A 21,254-nucleotide genomic window follows, 5' to 3' on the forward strand; every position below is an offset into this window, starting at 1 on the left:
CAAATTGGGTAAGGAGTACGTCAAGGCTGTATATTGTCAACCTGTTTATTTAATTTATATGCAGAGTACATCATGCGAAATACAGGGCTGGATAAATCACAAGCTTGAATCAAGACTGCCAGGAGAATCACCAATAACCTCAGATATGCAAACGACATCACCCTTATGGCAGAAAGCAAAGAGGAACTAAAGAGCCTCTTGATGAAGGTGAAAGAGAAGAGTGAAAAGGCTAGTTTAAAACTCAACATTCAAAAAAGTAAGATCATGGTATCCGGTCCCATCACTTCATGACATATAGATGGGGAAACAATGGAAACCATGACACTTTATTTTCTTGGGCTCCAAAATCACTGCGGATGGTGACTGCAGCCATGAAATTAAAAGATGCTTGCTCCTTGGGGGAAAAAAGCTATGACAAACGTAGACAGTGTATAAAAAAGCACAGACATTACTTTGCCAACAAAGGTCTGTCTAGTCAAAGCTATGGTTTTTCCAGTGTCAGAGTTGGACCATAAAGAAGGCTGAGAGCCAAAGAATTGATGCTTTCAAACTGTAGTGTTGGAGAAGACTCTTGAGAGCCCCTTGGTCTGCAAGGAGATCAACCAGTCAATCCTAAAGGAAATCAACCCTGAACATTCATTGGAAGGACTGATGCTGCAGCTCCAATACTTTGGCCACCTGATGCGAAGAGCTGACTCATTTGAAAAGACCCTGATGCTGGGAAAGATCGAAGGCAGGAGAAGGTGATGACAGAGGACGAGATGGTTGGATGGTATCACTGACTCAATGGACATGAATTTGAGCAAGCTCTGGGAGATGGTGAAGGACAGGGTAGCCTGGTGTGCTGCAGTCCATGGGGTTGCAAAGAGTTGGACATGACTGAGTGAACAATAACAAAAAATAACTAATACAGTAACACATATATGGCACATAGAAGGCACACAATAAATGATTATTGCATAAATGAATTTAGCATCATAGGTATTAGTAAAATATTGTTGAAGAAAAAAAAAAGAAAAAAAAATATTGTTGAAGGTGTGGTCGATAACATTGACTTGGTGGCTCCTCCATGAGGACAGATGGTTTAAATTTCTCTTTTTTTTCAAATACCAGGAAAAGTTATCTTTTTCTGGAACATTTTAATGTCATGAATAGTATGTTTCTTTCTCTTTTGGCTGCCGGGATGCTTGGAATCAAATATGTGGTTCACTTACAGCAACTGTGCAGTGTTAGGCATTTCTGGCTCATTTTTATTATCCTATGACTAATTTCCTTTTGTCCGGATTTCATTACCTCTTCATTTTTCAACCCATTTCATGCTTTATATTAAAAACAGGAAAAGGGACAACTGAAGTAATAGGGATATTTCCACCCAATGTGAACAAATAGATACACTGTTTGAAGTATCTCAGCCTCAGATTATCCACTAAGAAGAGGCAAGTCAGAACCACATGCAAATTAATAAAAAATGTATCTATTCAAATCACCACCAAGAGCACTGTTGTTTAGTCAATATGTGGTTTACTCCCTAAGTAGTGACCTACTCTTTTGCAAATCCATGGACTATAGCCCCACCAGGCTCCTCTGTCCATGGGATTTCCCAGGCAAGAATACTGGAGTGGGTTGCCATTTCCTACTTCAGGGGATCTTCCTGAACCAGGAGTCAAACCTGTGAACCTGCACTGGCAGGTGGATCCTTTACCACTGAGCCTCCAGAGAAGCCCCAGTAGTATTGTACTAGATATTCACTAACGTTCCTTCTGGCGCTAACCTTCTGGTGCTAATATTGTCTGAAGTAGTACCTCCCCATTAACTATGTTAATGTAGACAGCAGATATATGGATAATTATAAACAGCAGGGAATGCAAAATGCATTTTAGCTGTTTTTGATTGCACTGTATTGCGTTCTGCTAGCAGATTTACAAACATGCTGAATATGGGTCACTTACATTAGCAGTAAAATTCATTTCTATTTCCTGAACATACACTGCTCTTCGTGAGGACAACAGGCAGGTACAAGCAGGGCAGAAGAGATTAAAGCTCTCCTAAAGATCACACGCCACACAGATCTACAACATAGAAGATGGCTCACCATTGTAAATTCTAAGAGAGCATGAACATGAGATCAGGATGGGAAAATATTCCATGTATGTGAACAGACGGTTCAGTCAGGGAAAGAAGGCTGGAGCTGGAAGTAATCTTAGACATAATAAAGTCCAATCTCTTCATTTTATGGGCCAGAAAAGTGCTTCACAGAGGTTGGGAGGTTCAGGATCACCTTGTGAGTGTAGGAACAGAGCTCTGGTCTCCCAACTTCAGCACTTTTTCTATATTACTTTGAAAGTGAAAGTTGCTCATGTCTGACTCTTTGCGACCCCATGGACTATACAGTCGACGGAATTCTCTAGACCAGAACACTGGAGTGAGTAGCCTTTCCCTTCTCCAGGGGATCTTCCCTACCCAGGGATCGAACCGGGGTCTCCCACAATGCAGGCGGATTCTTTACCAACCGAGCCACAAGGGAAGCCCAAGAATACTGGAGTGGGCAGCCCATCCCTTTTCCAATGGATCTTCCCAACCCAGGAGTCAAACTGGGGTCTCCTGAATTGCAGGTGGATTCTTTACCAACTGAGCTAAAGGACTTTAAAGGAAACTACAGTTAGCCTTTAATGTATATGGAATATCTGAGCAAAGGCCTGGACTTGGGGAAGGGAAGATGGAGAGTGTGTGTGTATATGGGGAGTGCCAGATGGGAATAGTGACCAGAAGGAAGGCAAGTTTGATTTGAATACACTGAATGTGCACAGGACCAGTATAGGCAATTGGAGAGGCCAGGCCACAGGGATAACAGCTCTAGGGCTGTAGACATTTGTGGAGGAAGTCTGAGAGAGAAAAGGAACAATGTGGAAGACGAAAGACCATTCTCCTGGGACAGTATAAGTTTGGGAACGTGCACGTTTTCTCCCCCAAAATGTAAAATGGACTGAATTAATCTGCTTCACAGATTTGCCTTATAAAAGAGGGTGAAATAATAAAAGTTTCCTTGTAAAGCCTTTGAAGTGCCTCCAATTAAGTTTTCCACATACTTGCATGGTTTCTGAGTAATCATCCCTAGGACCCTGAAGCAGGGCTATGCAGGGAATCTTGATTCACCAGAGGGAAGAGCAAGGGCAGAAGAGACGGCTGCTTGAAACACATCCCTCTTAGGGGGCTTTAGAAGCAGAAGGGAATCACTGGATGTCCTTGGCAGAGGTGGGAGGTGGACAGGATGGGAGGAAGAAGAGTGGATTTGATTCACCACTGTAATTTGAAACTTAGAGGAAACAAAGCTTTTGGATCATGGGGCTCTGTATGAATTCTTGGACCACACCACCATTCTTTCCTAATCCCTGTGTTCTAAAGCCTCTCCTCTCCAGGGCTTCTCAGTTCATAGTCAGTGATTTCTCCACAATCTGGAGAACATTTTTGCTCAAGATTACAGAAGAACATACTCAACTTTTAAATTTGATATTAACCTGTAACTTTTCTTCCAGTAAACCTGATTTCTCCCTTTGCTTACAGTGTTTAAACATTTCTGGCTTCTTGGTAGAAGTAAAATGAATCAGACTGGCTATTGGAGTGGGTCCCCCATAGGACCTGAAAAACACTGCTGTAAGCACCAGGTTTGCTGTAAACAGTAGGTCAACTGAATGCAGGGCACACCCCAGGGTTCCTGGGCCAATTCAGCCTCCATCTCAGTACATGGAGTTTGGCTTCATTTCACACATCCTTGGACTACTTGGTATAATGAGTGATATTACAATGGGCAAAGCCAAGGCTGAATTTAAATCTCAGCTCCATCATTTTCTATCCATGATGGCTTAAGTTAGTCACTTAACTTCAATTCTTCAGTTTCCTCCTCAGTGAAATGAGGTAATACTATCTGTACCTCATAGGTTTTGTTGATGATTAAGTCATATGATATCCAAGATGTTCGTAAATGTAACTAATATACTAGATTGTCAATAAGTACTGGCTTCTTTCATCTCCACAGTAGAGGAAAGGGTCATCTGTACAGAAGACTTGGGTCATATAATCAAGGTTATAGATCTTTCTTGTTATAAAGTTTCTAATGGAATCCTGAGTTCTTAATCATTGTTTCTTCTAACAGGAAGAGTAATGATCTTTGTATTTTAGGTAAGATCAGATTTTGTAAGATGAAATTATAGATCCCTGATAGTAGAGACCATGTTCAATAATTCAATAAATATTGATTGATCAACTATTGTGTCCTGGTCACTATGCTAAGAGCTAGGAATGCAGGGAACAAGACAATGAGGTTTTGCTCTAGCACCTAACACAGTGCCTGATACTTAGCAGGTGATCAGTACATATGTGTTGATGTGAACCCAGAGATGTTTAGAAAACTCTAAACTCTATAGGAGTACTATACTCCTAGGAACAACCCTCAGGACATCTAGATACTACTATAACTCAGCAGAAACAGGAGGTTTGATTCATACAGAAGGGCTGGAAAATCCCCCTGACTACTGTGAGAGCATCTCCTGCTCCTGCCCTGATGTGGTTTGCTGACTCTTTTTGAACTCGGGTATAAACTGGCACAACCACATGAACTGGGCGTGAGTCACCACTGTTTTATAGATGGATCTTAGAGACCTGTTAATATTCCACACTATTGCCAGGGACTGGAGTTGGGAATTAAAAAAAAAAAAAAAAAGCAACATACTAAAACCCTCACCAACTTCCCAGAGTTGCACTGTTTCCTAGAAGCACTTAGGTACTATTATGCAAATTATACATGCATGCTTTCCATAAAAACCAGTCACAAATGTCAATTAGTGCTCATTAATATGCAATAAAATTCTCATTTGAAAACTACTAAGAGCCAAGAATGAATTCCACTTGGCTGCCCTCCTTTAATGAGAACTGCTGTGAAGTGCTCTATGGTATTTCTCATCAGCGAAACAGTAAGGTGTCATACAAATCAAGCTTCAGGCAACAGAAGGAAATTTGAAGGTTTCAGAGGCTGGTTTTGGATGGCTCAAGTTTTATGCTGCTATAGCTGAAACCTCAGCCCTTTTGGGTATCCAGAACATAAGCTGTGTGAATTCATTAATCTACCTTTCAAATAGAGCCATGGTAATGCTGAGCATTCTTTCAAAAGAAGTTTGTGAAGGTGCCACACAGCTGTGAAAACATGAGGTTCAGTCTATTGAGAAAGCAATGTCCAACTCCTCAAAAGAAGCAGAGGTCCAAGGCTCTTGGAATTAATGGGACTCATCCCTGAATCTTTTTGTTAGAATTTCTGTGAGTGAACTTACATGCTGTGGGCTTCCCTGGTGGCTTACCTGGTAAAAAATCTGTCTGCAATGCAGGAGACCTGGGTTCAATCCCTGGGTAGGGAAGATCCCCTAGAAAAGGGAAAGGCTACCCACTCCAGTATTCTTGTCTGGAGAATTCCATGGACAGAGGAGCCTGGCAGGCTATAGTTCTACTGCTAAGTCGCTTCAGTCGTGTCCGACTCTTAGCGACCCCATGGACTTCGGCCTACCAGGCTCCTCCGTCCATGGGATTCTCCAGGCAAGAGTACTGGAGTGGGGTGCCATTGCCTTCTCCGAGGCTATAGTTCATGGGGTTCGCAAAGGGTCTGACAAGACTAAGCAACTAACACTTTCAGTTTTCACTTTATATGCTGTGTCTCCAAATTCCACTTTAATCTGGACACTGGAGTGATACAGGCTCTCTGAGGATAAAAAGATGGAAAATGCAAGCTATTAACAGCAGACTGTTCATTCTGCTGCTGCTGCTAAGACGCTTTAGTCGTGTCCGACTCTGTGCAACCCCATAGACAGCTGCCCACCAGGCTTCTCTGTCCCTGTGATTCTCTAGGCAAGAATACTGGAGTGGGTTGCCATTTCCTTTTCCAATGCATGAAAGTGAAAAGTGAAAGTGAAGTCACTCAGTCGTGTCCGACCCCATGGACTGCAGCCTACCAGGCTCCTCCGCCGTGGAATTTTCCAGGCAAGAATGCTGGAGTGGGCTGCCATTGCCTTCTCCATTCTGCAGCCACTTTCTTATCAAAATGTCCTAAATTTGGCTTGGAAGTATGAGGTACAGAATAGACTTTTCTAAGAACAGTTTAACCCAGTGGTTATCAAACTTTAGTGCACATCAGAATTATCTAGAAAATGCCTTTAAAAACACTGATTGCAGGCCCTTACCACCAGAGTTTCTGATTCAGTAGGGCCTGAGAATCTGCATTTCTAGTGAGTTCCCAGGTGATGCTGCACCTGTTGATTTGGCATTCATACCATGAGAATCTGAGTCTACTTGAATTTGAATTATTCACTAAAAATTAATCTCAGAGACATACTACTGAGAAATTAGACACCTAGAATAGTACTCAATTTATTCATTCTTCAAACCATAATTCTTAAATAGTTCTTTGGACATGAAATACTGATGTAAACTATTGACCCTCTTCTGAAAAACATGTACAAATATGTAATATTTTACATATAAAATCAGAAAGGGGAATCATAGCCCATGTCAACCTCTCCTACAAACCCCATTCATGTCCAGTGAGGAGGCTCATTTCAAATCACAACTCAGGTGAAGCTAGGGATAAAACTTTTTTTAAATTAAGGTTTCTATTTATATTGTTCTCATAAATCAAATACTTGTGGCTACCCACAAGTAAAGCATGATGCATTAAAAGGATGAAAGCTATGAAAAACTCTGTCACCAATTAAAACATTTTAATAATCCTTTTTAATATGTCTACTCTTTATCTAGTACAATAATCTTTTAGTTGTATTCTATTTATTCTTATGAATTACTGACATAAATGAGTTAAAATTTATTATGTCACTATTTGTTTTATTTTCCCAATCTGTCCTATGTTCTTTTTTTGGTATTTTAAAATATTTTGCAATTGTATTTTATCCCATTTTCCTATTAGCTTTTAAACAGCTCTCTTGAGGTATTGTTGTTGTTGTTTAGTCACTAAGTCTTGTCTGATTCTTTTGCAGCCCCATGGACTGTAGCCTGCCAGGCTCTTCTGCCCATGAGATTTCCCAGGCAAGAATACTGGAGTGAGCTGCCATTTCCTTCTCCATTACTGAGGTATAAATTACATTAAACTGCAAATATTTAAAATGTCAATTTGATAAATTTTGACATATCCATACACCTGTGAAACCACTCTTGAATTCAAAAGAAAAAACAAGGAGTGATAATCCTTCAACTTTGTTCCTTTTTTGAAAGTTGTTTTAGCTATTCTAGACAGTGCACATTTTCCAGGGAATTTTAAAATGAGATTATCATTTCTATAAAACGGTCATCTGGGATTCTGATTGGGATTATATTGAATGTATAGATCAGTTAGGAGAGAATTAACATCTTAATAATAATGTTCTAATAATCTAATCACTTGCTATTTAAAAAATGCCATAGATTAAAAGTGGTTTATAAACAACAGAAATTTATTTCTCACAGTTCTGGAAGCTGGAAGCTCAAGATCATGGTGCCAGCATGACTGTGTTTTGGTAAGAGCCCTCTTCCAGTCTGCAGATAGCTGACTTCTTGTTATACCCTAACACGATGGAAAGAGAGCTATTCAGCTCTCGGGCCTCTCCTTATAAGGGCACTAATCATATTCATGAAGGTTTCCCCATCCTTCTGACCTAATCATCTCACAAAGGCCCAGTCTCCAAATATCATCACACTGGGGACTAGATTTCAACTATTAATTTTGGGGAGGACACAAACATTCAATCCATAGCACCTGTGAATAAGATGTATCTCTCTGTCTATTTAGGTCTTCTTAAATTTCTCTCAATAATGTTCTGTCACACATTGAGGTGGGCCAACTGCTTTATTCAGTTCACTAATTCAACTGCTAATCTCTTCCAGAAACACTCTCACAGGTATACCTCCAAAATAAATTGGCGATACAAGGAGACACATGAAATTAACCATCAGTGTTTTTCAGGCCCTTCCACTTTGGTGGACCCAACACTCCCATTTTAATCTCCTCAGCACAGTAAGATTGCACTAGCTCTGATGAGTTTAGCTTTTTAGCATTGCTTTCTGTTTGGCTTTTTTTTAATCCTTGGGCTCCTACTTGGGCTCCTCGGGTGGGGCTCAGATGTAAAAAATTGCTCTGCCAATGCAGGAAATGTGGGTTCAATACCTGGGTTGGGAAGGTCCCCTGGAGAAGGAAATGGCAACCCATTTCAGTATTCTTGCCTGGATAATCCCATGGACAGAGGAGCCTGGCAGGCTACAGTCCATGGGGTAGCAAAAAAGCCTGTCATGAGTTAGAGACTAAACAACAGCTGTGCTACTTATACATTGGCGAATGACTTGTAAGGAAAATGGCTCAAATTTATTGCACTAATTCCTCTGAGTCTCTTTTCTTTCCACGATCATGACCTCTATGTCCCAGCTCATTTAGTGTCCTTGAATTCCCCCTTTTTTCCCTCCCCAGCTCTATCAGGCTGCAGAATGTTCTGCTCAGCTTCTTTGACTCTCAGTAGCTTCTTTTTGCTTGGGTTCTTAGCTTTTCCTTACATGCTACTTAACAAATGGCAAATGTCTCAAGGGAAAATGCAACCCAGAATATGGGGCACTCAATGAATTTCTCTTCTTTCTGAGGTTTTAGATCTCAAGCACTGGCATTAGTAGGTCTTTTATGCCTTTAAACAGATTACGGAAATCTGGATTTTCTAGGTGTCCCCTGTGGGAGCAACAGTCTACTACCAGATGGTTCATTATGGCTAGAAGCAGATGCTTAATGTCTTATAATATGTTTCACCTTAATTTTTTTTTAACTGAGGAGACAAAACTGTTTAAAGATAATCTTTAGAGATTCAAATCACAATGAAAACAGTATAAAATATAACTATCCTACTATTAACTATGAGACCAATTAAGATACATTATAGAATCCCTAAGTTATGAGACAAACCTATCATAGTGACTGACTATAGTCAATTATTAACTATCATTTTTACTCCATCAGTACATATCTGAAAAGTTGATGAAAAAGTATGTATTAATACAAAGAATGATGCTTATTCTTCAGGTTTATACATGTCCAAATGAAAGTAAAATTTCTTCTTAGAAATTAACGACAATAACTTCTATTCTGGTTTTCTTTTCTTTCTTTAGTTTTCAATCTAGGACATAAAAATTCATTTCAAAGCTACCAAGCAAAAATTGCAGCATGTATTATAGAAGCCAACAGCAAAATGTCTGTCACAGGACTTCATAATTTTGAAGTCATCTAGGATGACTTAGCTAATGTTTGCATTCTGAACACAGAACTAGAGGATCACAGATCTCCATAGCATGTCCAAGAGCTCACAGGCCCACACAGCAGCCTGCAGCTGAGGATTTAAAAACCCCATATACTTCTTGCTACTTTGGCAGTTCATTACTTACATTTCCCTTGTTCATACTCACTGGCTTCCCTTAATGCTTCTCTGATATTTTCTCTAGCCCTGGTGTGGTGAAGAATCCTGCTCCTCTCCAGTCTTGAGAGCTAGACTGAATTTTTACAGGCAAACAAGAGCAAAACTAAAAATGAAAACCAAGTAGTCCTGGGAAGCTCACTACTCATACCAGGCTAAGTAAAATCACTTGTTTAAAAATGTTTACATCTGTTGAGTGGCACTGATTCTTTAGGTGTAAGACCCCTACCTTCTCAACTAATTATCCTCATGTCAAGTAATCAGCTGAAGTTGATTGACTATATACTCATAAAAATCCCCAAATCCCTCAAAATAGAGGGAGAAGACTGGGATGGAATCAAAGAACTTTTCTCAATCCAACTATTAAGGAAAGGACATAAAAACATAGCAGATTTGGCATTGTGAGAAAGCACTGTAACGACTTTTTCTCTCTGAAAGCGCCTCCCTCCCCACTGATTAGGCTGCTCCTGCCACAGATGAAGACCATGGATAATTCCTCAGCATGGAATAAATGAACAAGGGGAACTGTAAATAGTTTGGCCAACCAGAAGCAATAGACACACAATGCAACCAAGATACAGCAGACCCTGCTCCCCATTGAGCTGATATAATCCACACTTGGCAAGGATGAGTTCTCACTGCAGGGCTCTCCTGCCTACATACACAGGCCTCCCTGAAGAAATGCAGCGGGAGAGTGGAGAGCAAGACAAAAGGAGGGAGGGAAACGGCTGCTGGAGGGGAGACCCACAGTGAGCAGGAAAATTGTGTGTGTTCCCTTTGACCCAGAAATGCCAATCTGGGGAATTTTCCTATGGAAATACAAGCCAAAGTGTAAGGATAAATGTAGAATATTTATTGTAGCATAATTTGTTTTGTTTAAAAGAAAAAACACTGGAGGATAACTTAGAATATCTATCAATACAAAAATAATGGGAAAAATTATGTCTCCAAAGGAATATATGTAGTTATTAAAAATTGGATCAACTATATGTATGTACCTATAGTAATGTACTTAATATAATAAATAAAATGAAACATAAAGTAACTGGTATTATATGATCCCATTTACATATGAAATAGAAAATAACTCTACCTAGATTTGAATGTAGAAAAGGACAGAAGAAATTTTTTTTTTCAGGAAGACGGAGGGTAGAGTAGGTGGAGATTAGTAACATTTTCTATATTTACTGTTATTTACTAGACTTGTTATAATGAGTATTACTTTTATAATTTAAAAAGGCAATAAATTTAAAATATAAAAAGAATTTATTGAGACTATTATTTACAAGTAATGCCAGTGGATGGTACAGTTCTCCAGCATTTGCTTTAAATTGATCCTGGTACACAGAGGTAGGCAGCAACTTTTGTTCCTGGAGAGAGGCCTCACCACCTGTTCCTCAGAAGGAGCCAATTAAAGCACAGACTCGACAATGTCTCTGGAAAAGGCCAGTGGTTGTGAAATGAAAAGTACATCCACCTCTCCAGAAGCTCAGCCGCAGAGGTTCCCAAGAGGCTGCTCGAGTCAGTAAGCTGAATGAGAGAAGAACAGTGTTTTGTCTGGAAAAATCCCACTACTCCAGCTACTGACAGCTTTTGTTGGCTCCAGTTTCATATTTCAGAGATGTGATGTATAAGGATGGCCTGGCAGCTTCAGGAATAAATATTAAACTCTGGGAAAGATGCTGCTGTCCAGTTGCGAAGTGCTCTGTGTTAGCACCTTGGTGGACCACTGGAAGCCGATTGACTTCCAGTTGTCGCCCAGAGAATGGCATTAAGGCCTTGGAGGTGTGACATTTGGCAGAGTGTTGGCAACTTGGCTTCATGCTGATAAAAGCTTCCAGATCCTTGGCGGGGGTGGGGGTGGGGCAGCAAGAAATACATGATATTCAACAATGAACAAAAAATATGCAGAAGTTAGCAGCCTGAAAGTGACTATACACTCCACTGGTATTACTTGTAAATAATAGTCTCAATAAATTCTTTTTATATTTTAAATTTATTGCATTTTTAAATTATAAAAGTAATACACACTCATTATAACAAGTCTAGTAAATAACAGTAAATAGAGAAAACATTACTAATCTCCACCTACTCTCCCCTCCGTCTTCCTGACAAAATCACTTCTGTGATTTTCATTCATTTTCCAACATCTTTTTTCTATTCTGGTAAAATCCTACTGTCCTCCACGTATGCCTTTTCTTCTTTCTTCGTACTGAGTCCCTTGAAAGATTATTTTATTTAATGTTTTACTGAGTATCATAGAAATCCATGCTTATAATAGCAATCATGGGAAATACAGATAAGTTAGAAAAAAATAATCATTCATAATCCCACTGCTGCTAATATTTTAGAATGCTTCTTTATACTTACTTTTTAAAGTAGGTCTGCATTTGTATATCTTTACAAGTATCTCACATACATAACTAATATTATAAATGAATATGAGAGAACGTGATGGAAGTGTGAAGGGGTTTGGACAGTATATTACTGCTGGGATCTGCATGGTTGTGGTGTGGCTATGTATTCTGGTGTGTCAAGCCTGTATTAATATTCCTCAGACTGACTGAGAGCAGCCTCATGTCTCAGCCCTTCTTTTCTCTTCACAACTGACTTTGGCAGTCAGCAATATTTGCACATAAAGATTCCCATGGGTGGTTATTTGATCTCCTTTCGTCCCAGTCTCTCACTTGCAGATAATCGGGTACCTAGGACCCCAGCCAGTCACTACTCTCTTCCCTTTCCTGTCTCCTGCCATCATCTTTCCTGTTCCCTTTTTACTCCAATCTCCAAACAACATCCAAAAGCAGGCCAGGGAACAACATACAATCACTGAAATGTCCATTACGAGAAGGCACTCAGTTAAGCACGAACCCTCTTCACCTGTTCGGAGGAAATACACAGCAAACATGGCCCTTGGGAGATTTCACTTCATGCAGAAAACTAAGAATGTCTTAAATATTGAAGGATATTGTTAGTCTGAAGTCTTGTTATTTCCCTAGTTAAGACTTCCGCTTCTGCCTCCTCTCTCAGGGTCTTCCCAGTTACCCTGGGAAAATCAGGATGGGAGCTGACAGTACTGATTGAGAGGCTGACATTCCAGCATAGGCAGAAGGCAATGGGAAGGCCCAGTGCATTCTCTTCTGGGTGTTTCCAGTGTCACTCTGGAACATGTACCCACCACCGCAAGAGAAAAGTTACAAACAGCAAGACCCTGAGCAGAATCATGAAGTTTCTCTATGGGGTCCTCCATGCCTTTTTCTGTCCTCACACCAAGAAATCGCTTCTCCCCATCAGAATTCCAGAGCTCTGCAGCTAATCTACACATAGGCAAAGTTCCTCACTGCTGCGCTGAGGACTGACTTCCCCAGGACCATCACTTCTACTTATCTCTTCCTTATTACAAACATCATAAAGCGAAGATGATGGAGAGGTTTCACACCCTTTCCTCCCTCCCTATTTTCATTATTCATTAAAATAAACATCCTGAGGCACTTCTGAATAGGAATCTGAAGGGAACACTTGTGGTAGGTGGCTGAACGGTCCTGTCTATGGGTTGTCAATCTGCACGGCCTCAATCCTCTGTTACCAGTAGCCGGGTCAAAGAAAGTCTGAGTTCTGTAGCAATGGTCTGCCTGTCTCATCACTTGGTCCTCTGTTGCCTGCAACCCAGCCTGAAGTATACTGACTCAGATTTAGGTTCAGGTGATAAGGGGTACTTAGACCCTCCCAACTAGCCCCCACTGAGGCAAAGTGGCCACGAAAGAGGATGTATGCTGCCATCAGAGGATGCAGCATACAGCCTATGAATTCAGTTTGACTTGGAGTATTTGTGATGGATGAGACCTGTTTCTGGCTAGTCCCAGGAGTATACTGAATGAATCTGACCTCCTTCTGTTTACATCCTTTAGAGTAGATTTTACAAAGGCTCTAGACTGGATTGGACATAGCAGAATATTCTGGAAGTGCCTTAGACATAAACAGACCTCAAGGCCTTGCTTGGGCTACAGGCACCGCTCAAGAATTGCTCAAAATCTGACCTAATCAAGAGTTACATGATTCCCTTCAACAAACAGACTAAAGTCCATGCTCCTGTGTCCTTTACAAGTTGGCCTTTAGCTCTCCTGCTTTATCTCTTACTGCAAACCTGCCCTAACCCTCCCTGACACCCCCTCTTCACCTTACTCAGGCCACACCAGCACTAGAGCCCTGACTCGAATGTCTGCTCAAGTTACTCTGTCTGGAAATGCCTTCCATGCCACACAGCTGCCAGTCAGAGAGCCATAACTCCTTCAGAACTTGACTCAAAAAGCACTTCTTCCTTGGAGAAGAAAATAACAATTTCTCCTGAGATAGCTAGTTCTCTCCCCCAACCTGGAAACACTCGCTAGCCTCCACTCCTTCTCCCATATTTTCATAGCAGGTGTGATGACTTAATTATAGCACTCAGCATAGCTATCTTATACAGGCTTTGTCTACCTTGGTGTCAAAGGAACTGTGTCCTTTAAAGGCTTATTCCTTTATTCTTCTACTTGGGATGAATGCATTCCATCTAAAATAATCCCTCCTCATGCTGACAAGCTCCTTTCTACCATCCCTCTGGGCTCACACCCTCAGGGGAACTCCATTAACAGACTCTGCTTTTTCCAAGTCACTATTGTCAGCCTGTCTCCTGGTCCAGATACTATTAATGCCCGTTTTTCTGTATGCTCATTCTCCCCCATCCCTAGAAAGCAAGGCACTCTGCAAGATGGGTTCAGTATTACCAATGTTCTCTGGCTGTATCATCTATCTCTGTCTGACTAGCTCATGATTATGACAAGTGTCTCCGAAAAACACTTTGAGAAGCCTAGATGAAAACCAATGCCCCATGGAAACACATAAATATTTTATCAGGCTCTGAACAAGACTCTTACTCTTAAATATTTAAACCTCTTGAGAGCAGAATGCTCAATGGCTGATTAGAGTCAATTTGTACTGGGATGGGGAGCTGAGAGGAGGCAGGGAATACAACAGCAATGGCGGCAGCATTCTACAGTCTCTTTTAGGGACTGAGAAACACTGAAAGCATGCTTGAGGGCTCCCCAATTTGCCTGGACACGCATTTTTCAAGTGCTCCCCCTCTGCAGTGGGAGAGAGATCAGCACCCAGTGGGGCTGTCTGGAGAAGGCGCTTGCTGGGGTACAGGCAGGCTGCCATACTGGGCACAGCCACCATAATCTTGCCATCTTTCTCTCAGCACTGGTGGCATGAAGATTTTCACATAAAGTACATAGGACTTAAAATGAGGTAGACTCTATAAAATGTTCAAGGCAGCTTTGTTTAAAATAGCCCCAAACTGGAAACAACCCAAGTATCCATGAACAAGAGAATGGGTAAATAAAAAGTAGATATTCATACAGTTGAATACCATCTTGGAATAAAAGGAAATAAACAATTAATATACAACCACAAGGATGAATCTCAAGACACTGTGCTGAGAAAAAAGGCAGACATAAAAGTACATACTGTGTGAATGCATTTATATGATGTCCAGGAACCAGCAAAACTATGATAAAAGAAATCATAACAAAGGTTGCTTCTGGGGGGGCGGGTAACTAGAAAGGGGCATGAGGGAAATTTCTAGGATTGAAATTTTTTATATCTTGTTTGGGATGAGGGTTTGTCAAAACTAGCTCAGCTTCTAACATAGGATTCAGCTTCAAAGCACTGTGGGGATAAGAGTGGCTACTTATCTCCAGGATCATCATTTACCTATAAAATATTGATTAACCTGAATCACTTACAAGGACTTCTAGTATTTTACCAAGGGTTATGCCACCCTTATGGGAGGCAATGTCTTATCTGTGTCATTTAATTATCTAATTAATTCGACAATTATTCATTAATTTATTAATTGCTTACAATATGCCGTGAATAAGACAAAAAATTTCTTGTCCTTATGAAGCTTACATTTGAGGGGTGGAATACAGAGATGATTAATAAAGAAAGAGACATACTATTCAATGCCAGGTAATGGTAAATGTAGTGAAGAAAACTAAAGTAGGGTCAGAGGACAGGGAGTGACAAAGCGTGGTTTTGGATTAGGTGGTCAAGGAAGACCTGATGGAGGAGGTCACATTTGAAAAGAGTGCTGAATTAACTGAGGAAAGAAGCAGTGTAAATATTTGAGGGAAGAGTGTTCAGGCAGAAAAGAGCAAGGAAGAAGTAAAGTGAGGAGAAAGATATGAGGTCAAAGAGGCCAGATCAATTAGGGTTTTGTAAGTCCTGGTAGAGAGCTGGATTTTATTAAAAGTGTGAGGGATCTTATTTCACTGGAGAATGTTAAGCAGGGGAGTGATATTATCCAACTTATGCTTCCCTGGTGGCTCAGATGGTAAAAAATCTGCCTGCAATAAGCGAGAACCAGGTCCAATCCCTGGGTTGGGAAGATCCCCTGGAGGAGGCCATGGCAACCCACTCCACAGTATTCTTGCCTGGAGAATCCCAAGGACAGAGGAGCCTGGCAGGCTACAATCCATGGGGTCGAAAAGAGTCAGGCACAACTGAGCGATTAAGCACACACATGTTTTAAGAATGGGAAAAAGGAAGCAATGAAGAGATATGCCTAGAATTCTTAGGGAAAAGTCAGAAGAATAAGATCCTTTCCTCCACTACTCAAAATGTTAATATCCTTCACACATCTGTTTCTTGACCACCTTTCAATTTAAGTTCTGTATGTCTGAAGTTTTTCACAATAAAATGTTGGAAGGGAAAATAAAAGAGAAGTAGAGACTTGAATCCCTTATCAAGCAGAACTCATCAGTAACTAAATGAGAATGTCATGGTTCTCAATGCCTTTCTGCATAATAAAGGCTCTCATTTTTAATGAAACATGGAACATTCTTTTCAACTTTCAAATCCTACTTCTGGGCCCAAGTCAGTCCATGGTCCATTGTCTCTGTGGGAAGGCAGAGCCTCACTGCTTCTTTCTTCTCTCGCCCCCTGTCCCCACTTACTCTCTAAAAACCTACAAGGGAGTAGAAAGAAACGCAAATTTGGGAGAAGGAGGGACTTTTCAGAGTTCTATACTCCCCCAACCCCATCTGGAAATGCCCTTATGGTCAAACAACAAAAAAGGAAATATTAAAATTCTGAGCAGGAAATAAACTGTTAAGCACCTACTGTCCACCTGAGAGAATCTCTTTCCTTCTGTCTTTATCACTCTGCCACTATTTTGAGAGTCTTTTAGGCTGGAAGTCTAGGCTGGAAGTTGCTTCACCCTACCCACCCCAAGTTTCCCCCGGGCCACAATTCTGCTTTCACTAGACTTGGAAGTTCTCTATCCCAAGGCCACCATAACTCGACGTCTGCCAGGCTCAACCCTAGACTTTAATGGGGAACAGGGAGACGCTAAAAGCTGGAGTGAGAGAAGAGGAAATACAGGGAGCAGTCTAGAGACAGTGATGGCCCTAAAGTGGAATTAGGTTGGCAAATTTGGGACCAGAGAGCCACCACTCGCCTCCCAAGAGATCTCTAACTCAAGCAAAGCCTGCCAAGGCATTTTATTCTCCAGACTCAAACTGCCTTGTATTGTGTACTACCACATCCTCAGCCATTTATCTCCATATCCATTCCCTCCAACTGCAGCAAAGGAAGAAGCTACTTACTGTTTTGCAAGCCTGGCTGCTACCCAGCCTGAAGGGAGGCCTTCTATGCTGCATTTAGCCATTGGTAGGAGAAGGCAATGGCACCCCACTCCAGTCCTCTTGCCTGGAAAATCCCATGGACAGAGGAGCCTGGTAGGCTGCAGTCCATGGGGTCGCTAAGAGTCGGATACGACTGAGCGACTTCACTTTCACTTTTCACTTTCATGCATTGGAGAAGGAAATGCACTGGAGCAACCCACTCCAGTGTTCTTGCCTGGAGAATCCCAGGGACCGGGCAGCCTAGTGGGCTGCTGTCTATGGGGTCGCACAGAGTCGGACACGACTGAAGCAGAGAAAAATTAGTTTTCCTTTGCAGGCCTAGCTGCCTCATACAATTACATGACAAATTTTCCAGCTTTTAATCCACACTTCACGTAGGTATGGAATAATTTGATATTACCCTCCATACCCCGGTTAAAGGACTACACCAGGAAAAATGTTTCATTATAGGCTAGGACATAATTTGCCTATTATTCATACACGCACGTACCTAGGAAACCAACAAAGGGAAGAGAGCATGCCATGACGTCTCTCCCCACAGATTCTTACTCTAAAATGATAACAATAAAACTCAATTTTAAAGAAAAACTTCAAAGTTCATATTCCGCAGCGCCGCAAGTACACCAAGATATCCACCATTCAAACACCGATCTAACAAGTGGCCTCTAGTTTCAGATAGAGTTACAAGGATGCTGCAGCTCCCGGGCGTCTCTCTGCCCAGAACAAGGCAGTTCGACAGAAAGCAGAGCAATAAAACGTTCTGTATTCAGGACTTCACAACCCTCGTGAGGGAGTCCACCCTACTCGCCACCTGGCACCCTTAGGGTGCACTTCCCCCCCACCCCCCGACAGGCAGGTTTGGGGACAAGCCCCGTGAAGAGCCTCTGGAGGGTCTACATGCCGTTCTCGGATCCCTCCGTTTCAGGAGGCTATCGCCTGTTTAACAAAACAGAACAGCCGCAGCCCCTCTTCCCGACAAATACCAGTACGCTTCTCTCCTCAGGAAACTGCCACGGGCATCCCTGGTCAGTGACCCCGGGCTCGCCTCCAGTTTCTAAGATAGTTTCTTCACCGTTTCCAAAGAAGCGGCCCAGATTCTGCAAAGCAGAGAACGCCCTTCCCCCCTTTCCACTTTTTACTTCAGAATTTAAGTCTTTGCCGTTCTGTGGACATATCTTGCCCACAGAGCGCTCCTACAAACTCCCGACTATGGGATCCTCCAGGGCGCGCCGCTCACCTCACCAGGTCCTGGACCGCCGAGGAGCGCCAGGCCCGCGGCTGGGCGGCAGAACGCCGGCGGTGCCCGGGTCTCTCGCGGGTTCGCGGGGCCGGAAGGGACGGGGAGGGGCGGGAGCAGTACCGCAGGGCGCCGCGCCCATCACCGCGCTGGGAGCCGGGAGGCGGGCGCGGAGGCGGCGGGACGGCGGCGCCCGGCTCTGCTCTCTGCGCGGGACGTCGGGTGCCTCAGGGGCCACCCGGGCCGGGCTCTGGCGGGGCCGCGCCTCCCGCCCCTCTCCTGGCACCGCCCCGCGCGCTGCGCCGGACCCCGCGCTCGGCCGCTCCTGGCTGTGCGGACCCGCGCCCCGCGCCTCCTTCGCCTGAACAGGGCTGCCCCGGGGGGTCTCGGCGGCGGAGAGGCAAGAAAGACGCCCATGCTCCAGTTCCCAAGAGCAGGAATTATGTCTGAGATTTTACCCTGGACTTTCCCCGGATCTCTCATTCTCTACAGCCAGACCCTTTCCTGTGGAACATACAGAAAGTGAGAGGGACCAACTTGATAATTTTATTTTACCTCAGAAGCTCTCCCTTCTTTTATATACAGCCCCTGTATATTCTGCAAGTTAGTGGGATTTTTCTCCCAGCGTGGTTCCCACTTTCAGTTCCAGTGTTCTCTTTCTCAAATAGGTGTATCCCCAAGCCCTCAGCTGCCAGGCACAAAAGGTTTAACATCTTCTACCAAGGCCTGCCCTATTTACCTCAAAAAGGTTTGTAGAATCTTTCTCCTTTCTCTGCATTCCCATATTGCTGCTCTTGTTAAACTTGATACCTTGGCCCTAATTATTTTAAGTTTCCTAACTGGTGTTCTTGTCTCCTGCCTCTTCCCACTCCCAAAACAGAACTAAGAATGCTGCTTTCCTGAAAAAACAAACACACAAACCTCCGCGGCCGCCCCCGACCCCCTCCGTAAGCCCCCTCTGCAAGTGGAATACAGTCTGAACTACTTTCACAGTTGGAAACCAGCTTACCATTCTAACCTTCTATCTGCTCAACACCTGTGTTCCAGTTATACTGTGTTGGGCCAATTGCCGTTCTTTGAATATATCCTGGATGTTTAATGCCCCTGTGTGATTTGCTCACTCTGTTCATTTATTCTGGATTTCTCTTCATCCCCATCTTTACCTGTTGAATTGTTCCCAAACCTTCAAGAGCCTACTGAGATGCCTTCTTCTTTAACAATGTTCTTCCAGAAATTCCCAGTCAAATCTGAGAGATCAATTAACTTCTCTTTCCCAACACTCTGTGCTTCTATTACAGCACTTACTAAGTTGGTCTGTATGTTACAGCTGGCTGTGTCCTCTTGGCTCCCCACTGTCATAGCCTGCAAGGCATAATATGTTTCTGACTCAACTTAAATCCCATGGCAATTGGCAACATGCATTTTAAAATGAATAACCATCCTTTGGATGTATATAAACTTTGCTTATTGTAAAAATTCAAATAAATAAAAGTATAAGGAAGGAAATAAACCAACACACTGAAATAACCACTGTTAATGTTTTGATGATCATATTTTCATGTATATATTTATGCATATGTCCATCCATCATTTATCCACAAATGGAATTATCTCATGTATGTTATGTTTAGGATACACCCTTTTTTATTATTCTCTTTTCTTACCTGACTCTTCCCTCACTGTTCCCCCTCTCAACTATTTTAAAAAAGTTAAGCATGTTAATATAACCATATATATGTGTATTTTACAAAGTGAGGAATCATAGTGTAAACCCTTCTCTGCTTCTTGCTTTCCTCATTAAACAATGTCATAAAAATCCTTCCAGTTTAACTGGTATAGCACTGATTCATTCTTTTATTTTAGAGGCTGCCTAATGTTCCACAGTATGGATGTACCAAAATTAACTCAATTCTTAAAAAATTTCCACTGGCACCAGTGTTTAAATAAACATCCTTTATGTGTATCCAAATGCCCTGGTAATTTAATTTCTGAGGGACTGATTTCCAGGTGTGAGATTGGTCTATTTAAAATGTTACTAGATTGCCTTCTAAAAGACCATAACAATTTACTTTACTTATTTTTTAGCTATTCTGCTAAATGAATAGTGATAATTTGTTGTTCCTTTAATTTTTATTTCACTGTCTACTAGTAAAGCTGTTTGTTTTCTGTTTCCCCTTTTGGATATTCTGTTCTATGAATTGTTTATTCATATACTTAGTTCATTTTACTTTTTGAGTTATGGGTCTTTTTCTTTTCGAAGTGTAAGAATTTCCTGTATGTTACCCTGCTTCTGAGATCAGACAAGATTGGGAGTGTTCAGGGTGGTATGGCAGTAGACATATTATAGATAGTAACTATATATGTATGTCACAGGTTAACATGTCATGTGATTTGCAAATACTTTTCCCAATTATTCATTTACTTTTTGTTTAGAATTTAAAAACCAACTACAACTTATTCCAGTTTGTGGCAAGTTAATATCACATGCCTTAATTTCACAAGTCAACATAGCACTTGGAAAACTAAAATAGACTTTAAAGTTTCAAACTTCTTAGGGAAATCAATCTTCTATTTCAGTATTTAAAAAATTTGACATACCATCCTACTCTCTTATCCTTATCCCATACTCAGTCACTATTAATCCAAATTGCCCCATTCACAAATATACTTCTGTTTATAGTATAATATAAATTTCTATGTATTATTATCTGGCACAGTCACATTAAATAGACCATTTTGATTCTTTAATATTCTGTTTAACAAAATGTTAACCCATTTAATGGTCATCACTTATTTATTTTTGCCCAAACCCACTTATTTGGGAAAATGCCTCCCATGCAATTCTAAAGATCTGCC

The 21,254-nt window shown here is 41.7% G+C and overlaps 2 protein-coding genes across 2 annotated transcripts in view; one reads left to right on the forward strand and one right to left on the reverse strand.

The window, feature by feature from the left end:
- GPR156 (G protein-coupled receptor 156) overlaps positions 1–18,592 on the reverse strand; it is a 108,703-nt gene extending 90,111 nt beyond the window's left edge. Inside the window, exon 1 of the mRNA XM_070369951.1 lies at positions 18,399–18,592. The gene's annotated coding sequence lies outside the window, so the exon portion shown is untranslated. The remainder of the gene's footprint in view (positions 1–18,398) is intronic.
- Positions 17,851–20,094, forward strand: LOC138984414 (uncharacterized). The gene is made up of 5 exons (XM_070358577.1): positions 17,851–17,946; positions 18,014–18,146; positions 18,314–18,920; positions 19,067–19,146; positions 19,279–20,094. The coding sequence occupies exons 1-5, from the start codon at positions 17,851–17,853 to the stop codon at positions 19,299–19,301; spliced, it is 939 nt and encodes a 312-aa protein (XP_070214678.1). The 3' UTR covers positions 19,302–20,094.
- Positions 20,095–21,254: the final 1,160 nt, after the last annotated feature.

This window comes from Bos mutus, chromosome 1 (assembly GCF_027580195.1).
Source record: "Bos mutus isolate GX-2022 chromosome 1, NWIPB_WYAK_1.1, whole genome shotgun sequence".
Taxonomy (NCBI): Eukaryota; Metazoa; Chordata; class Mammalia; order Artiodactyla; family Bovidae; genus Bos; species Bos mutus.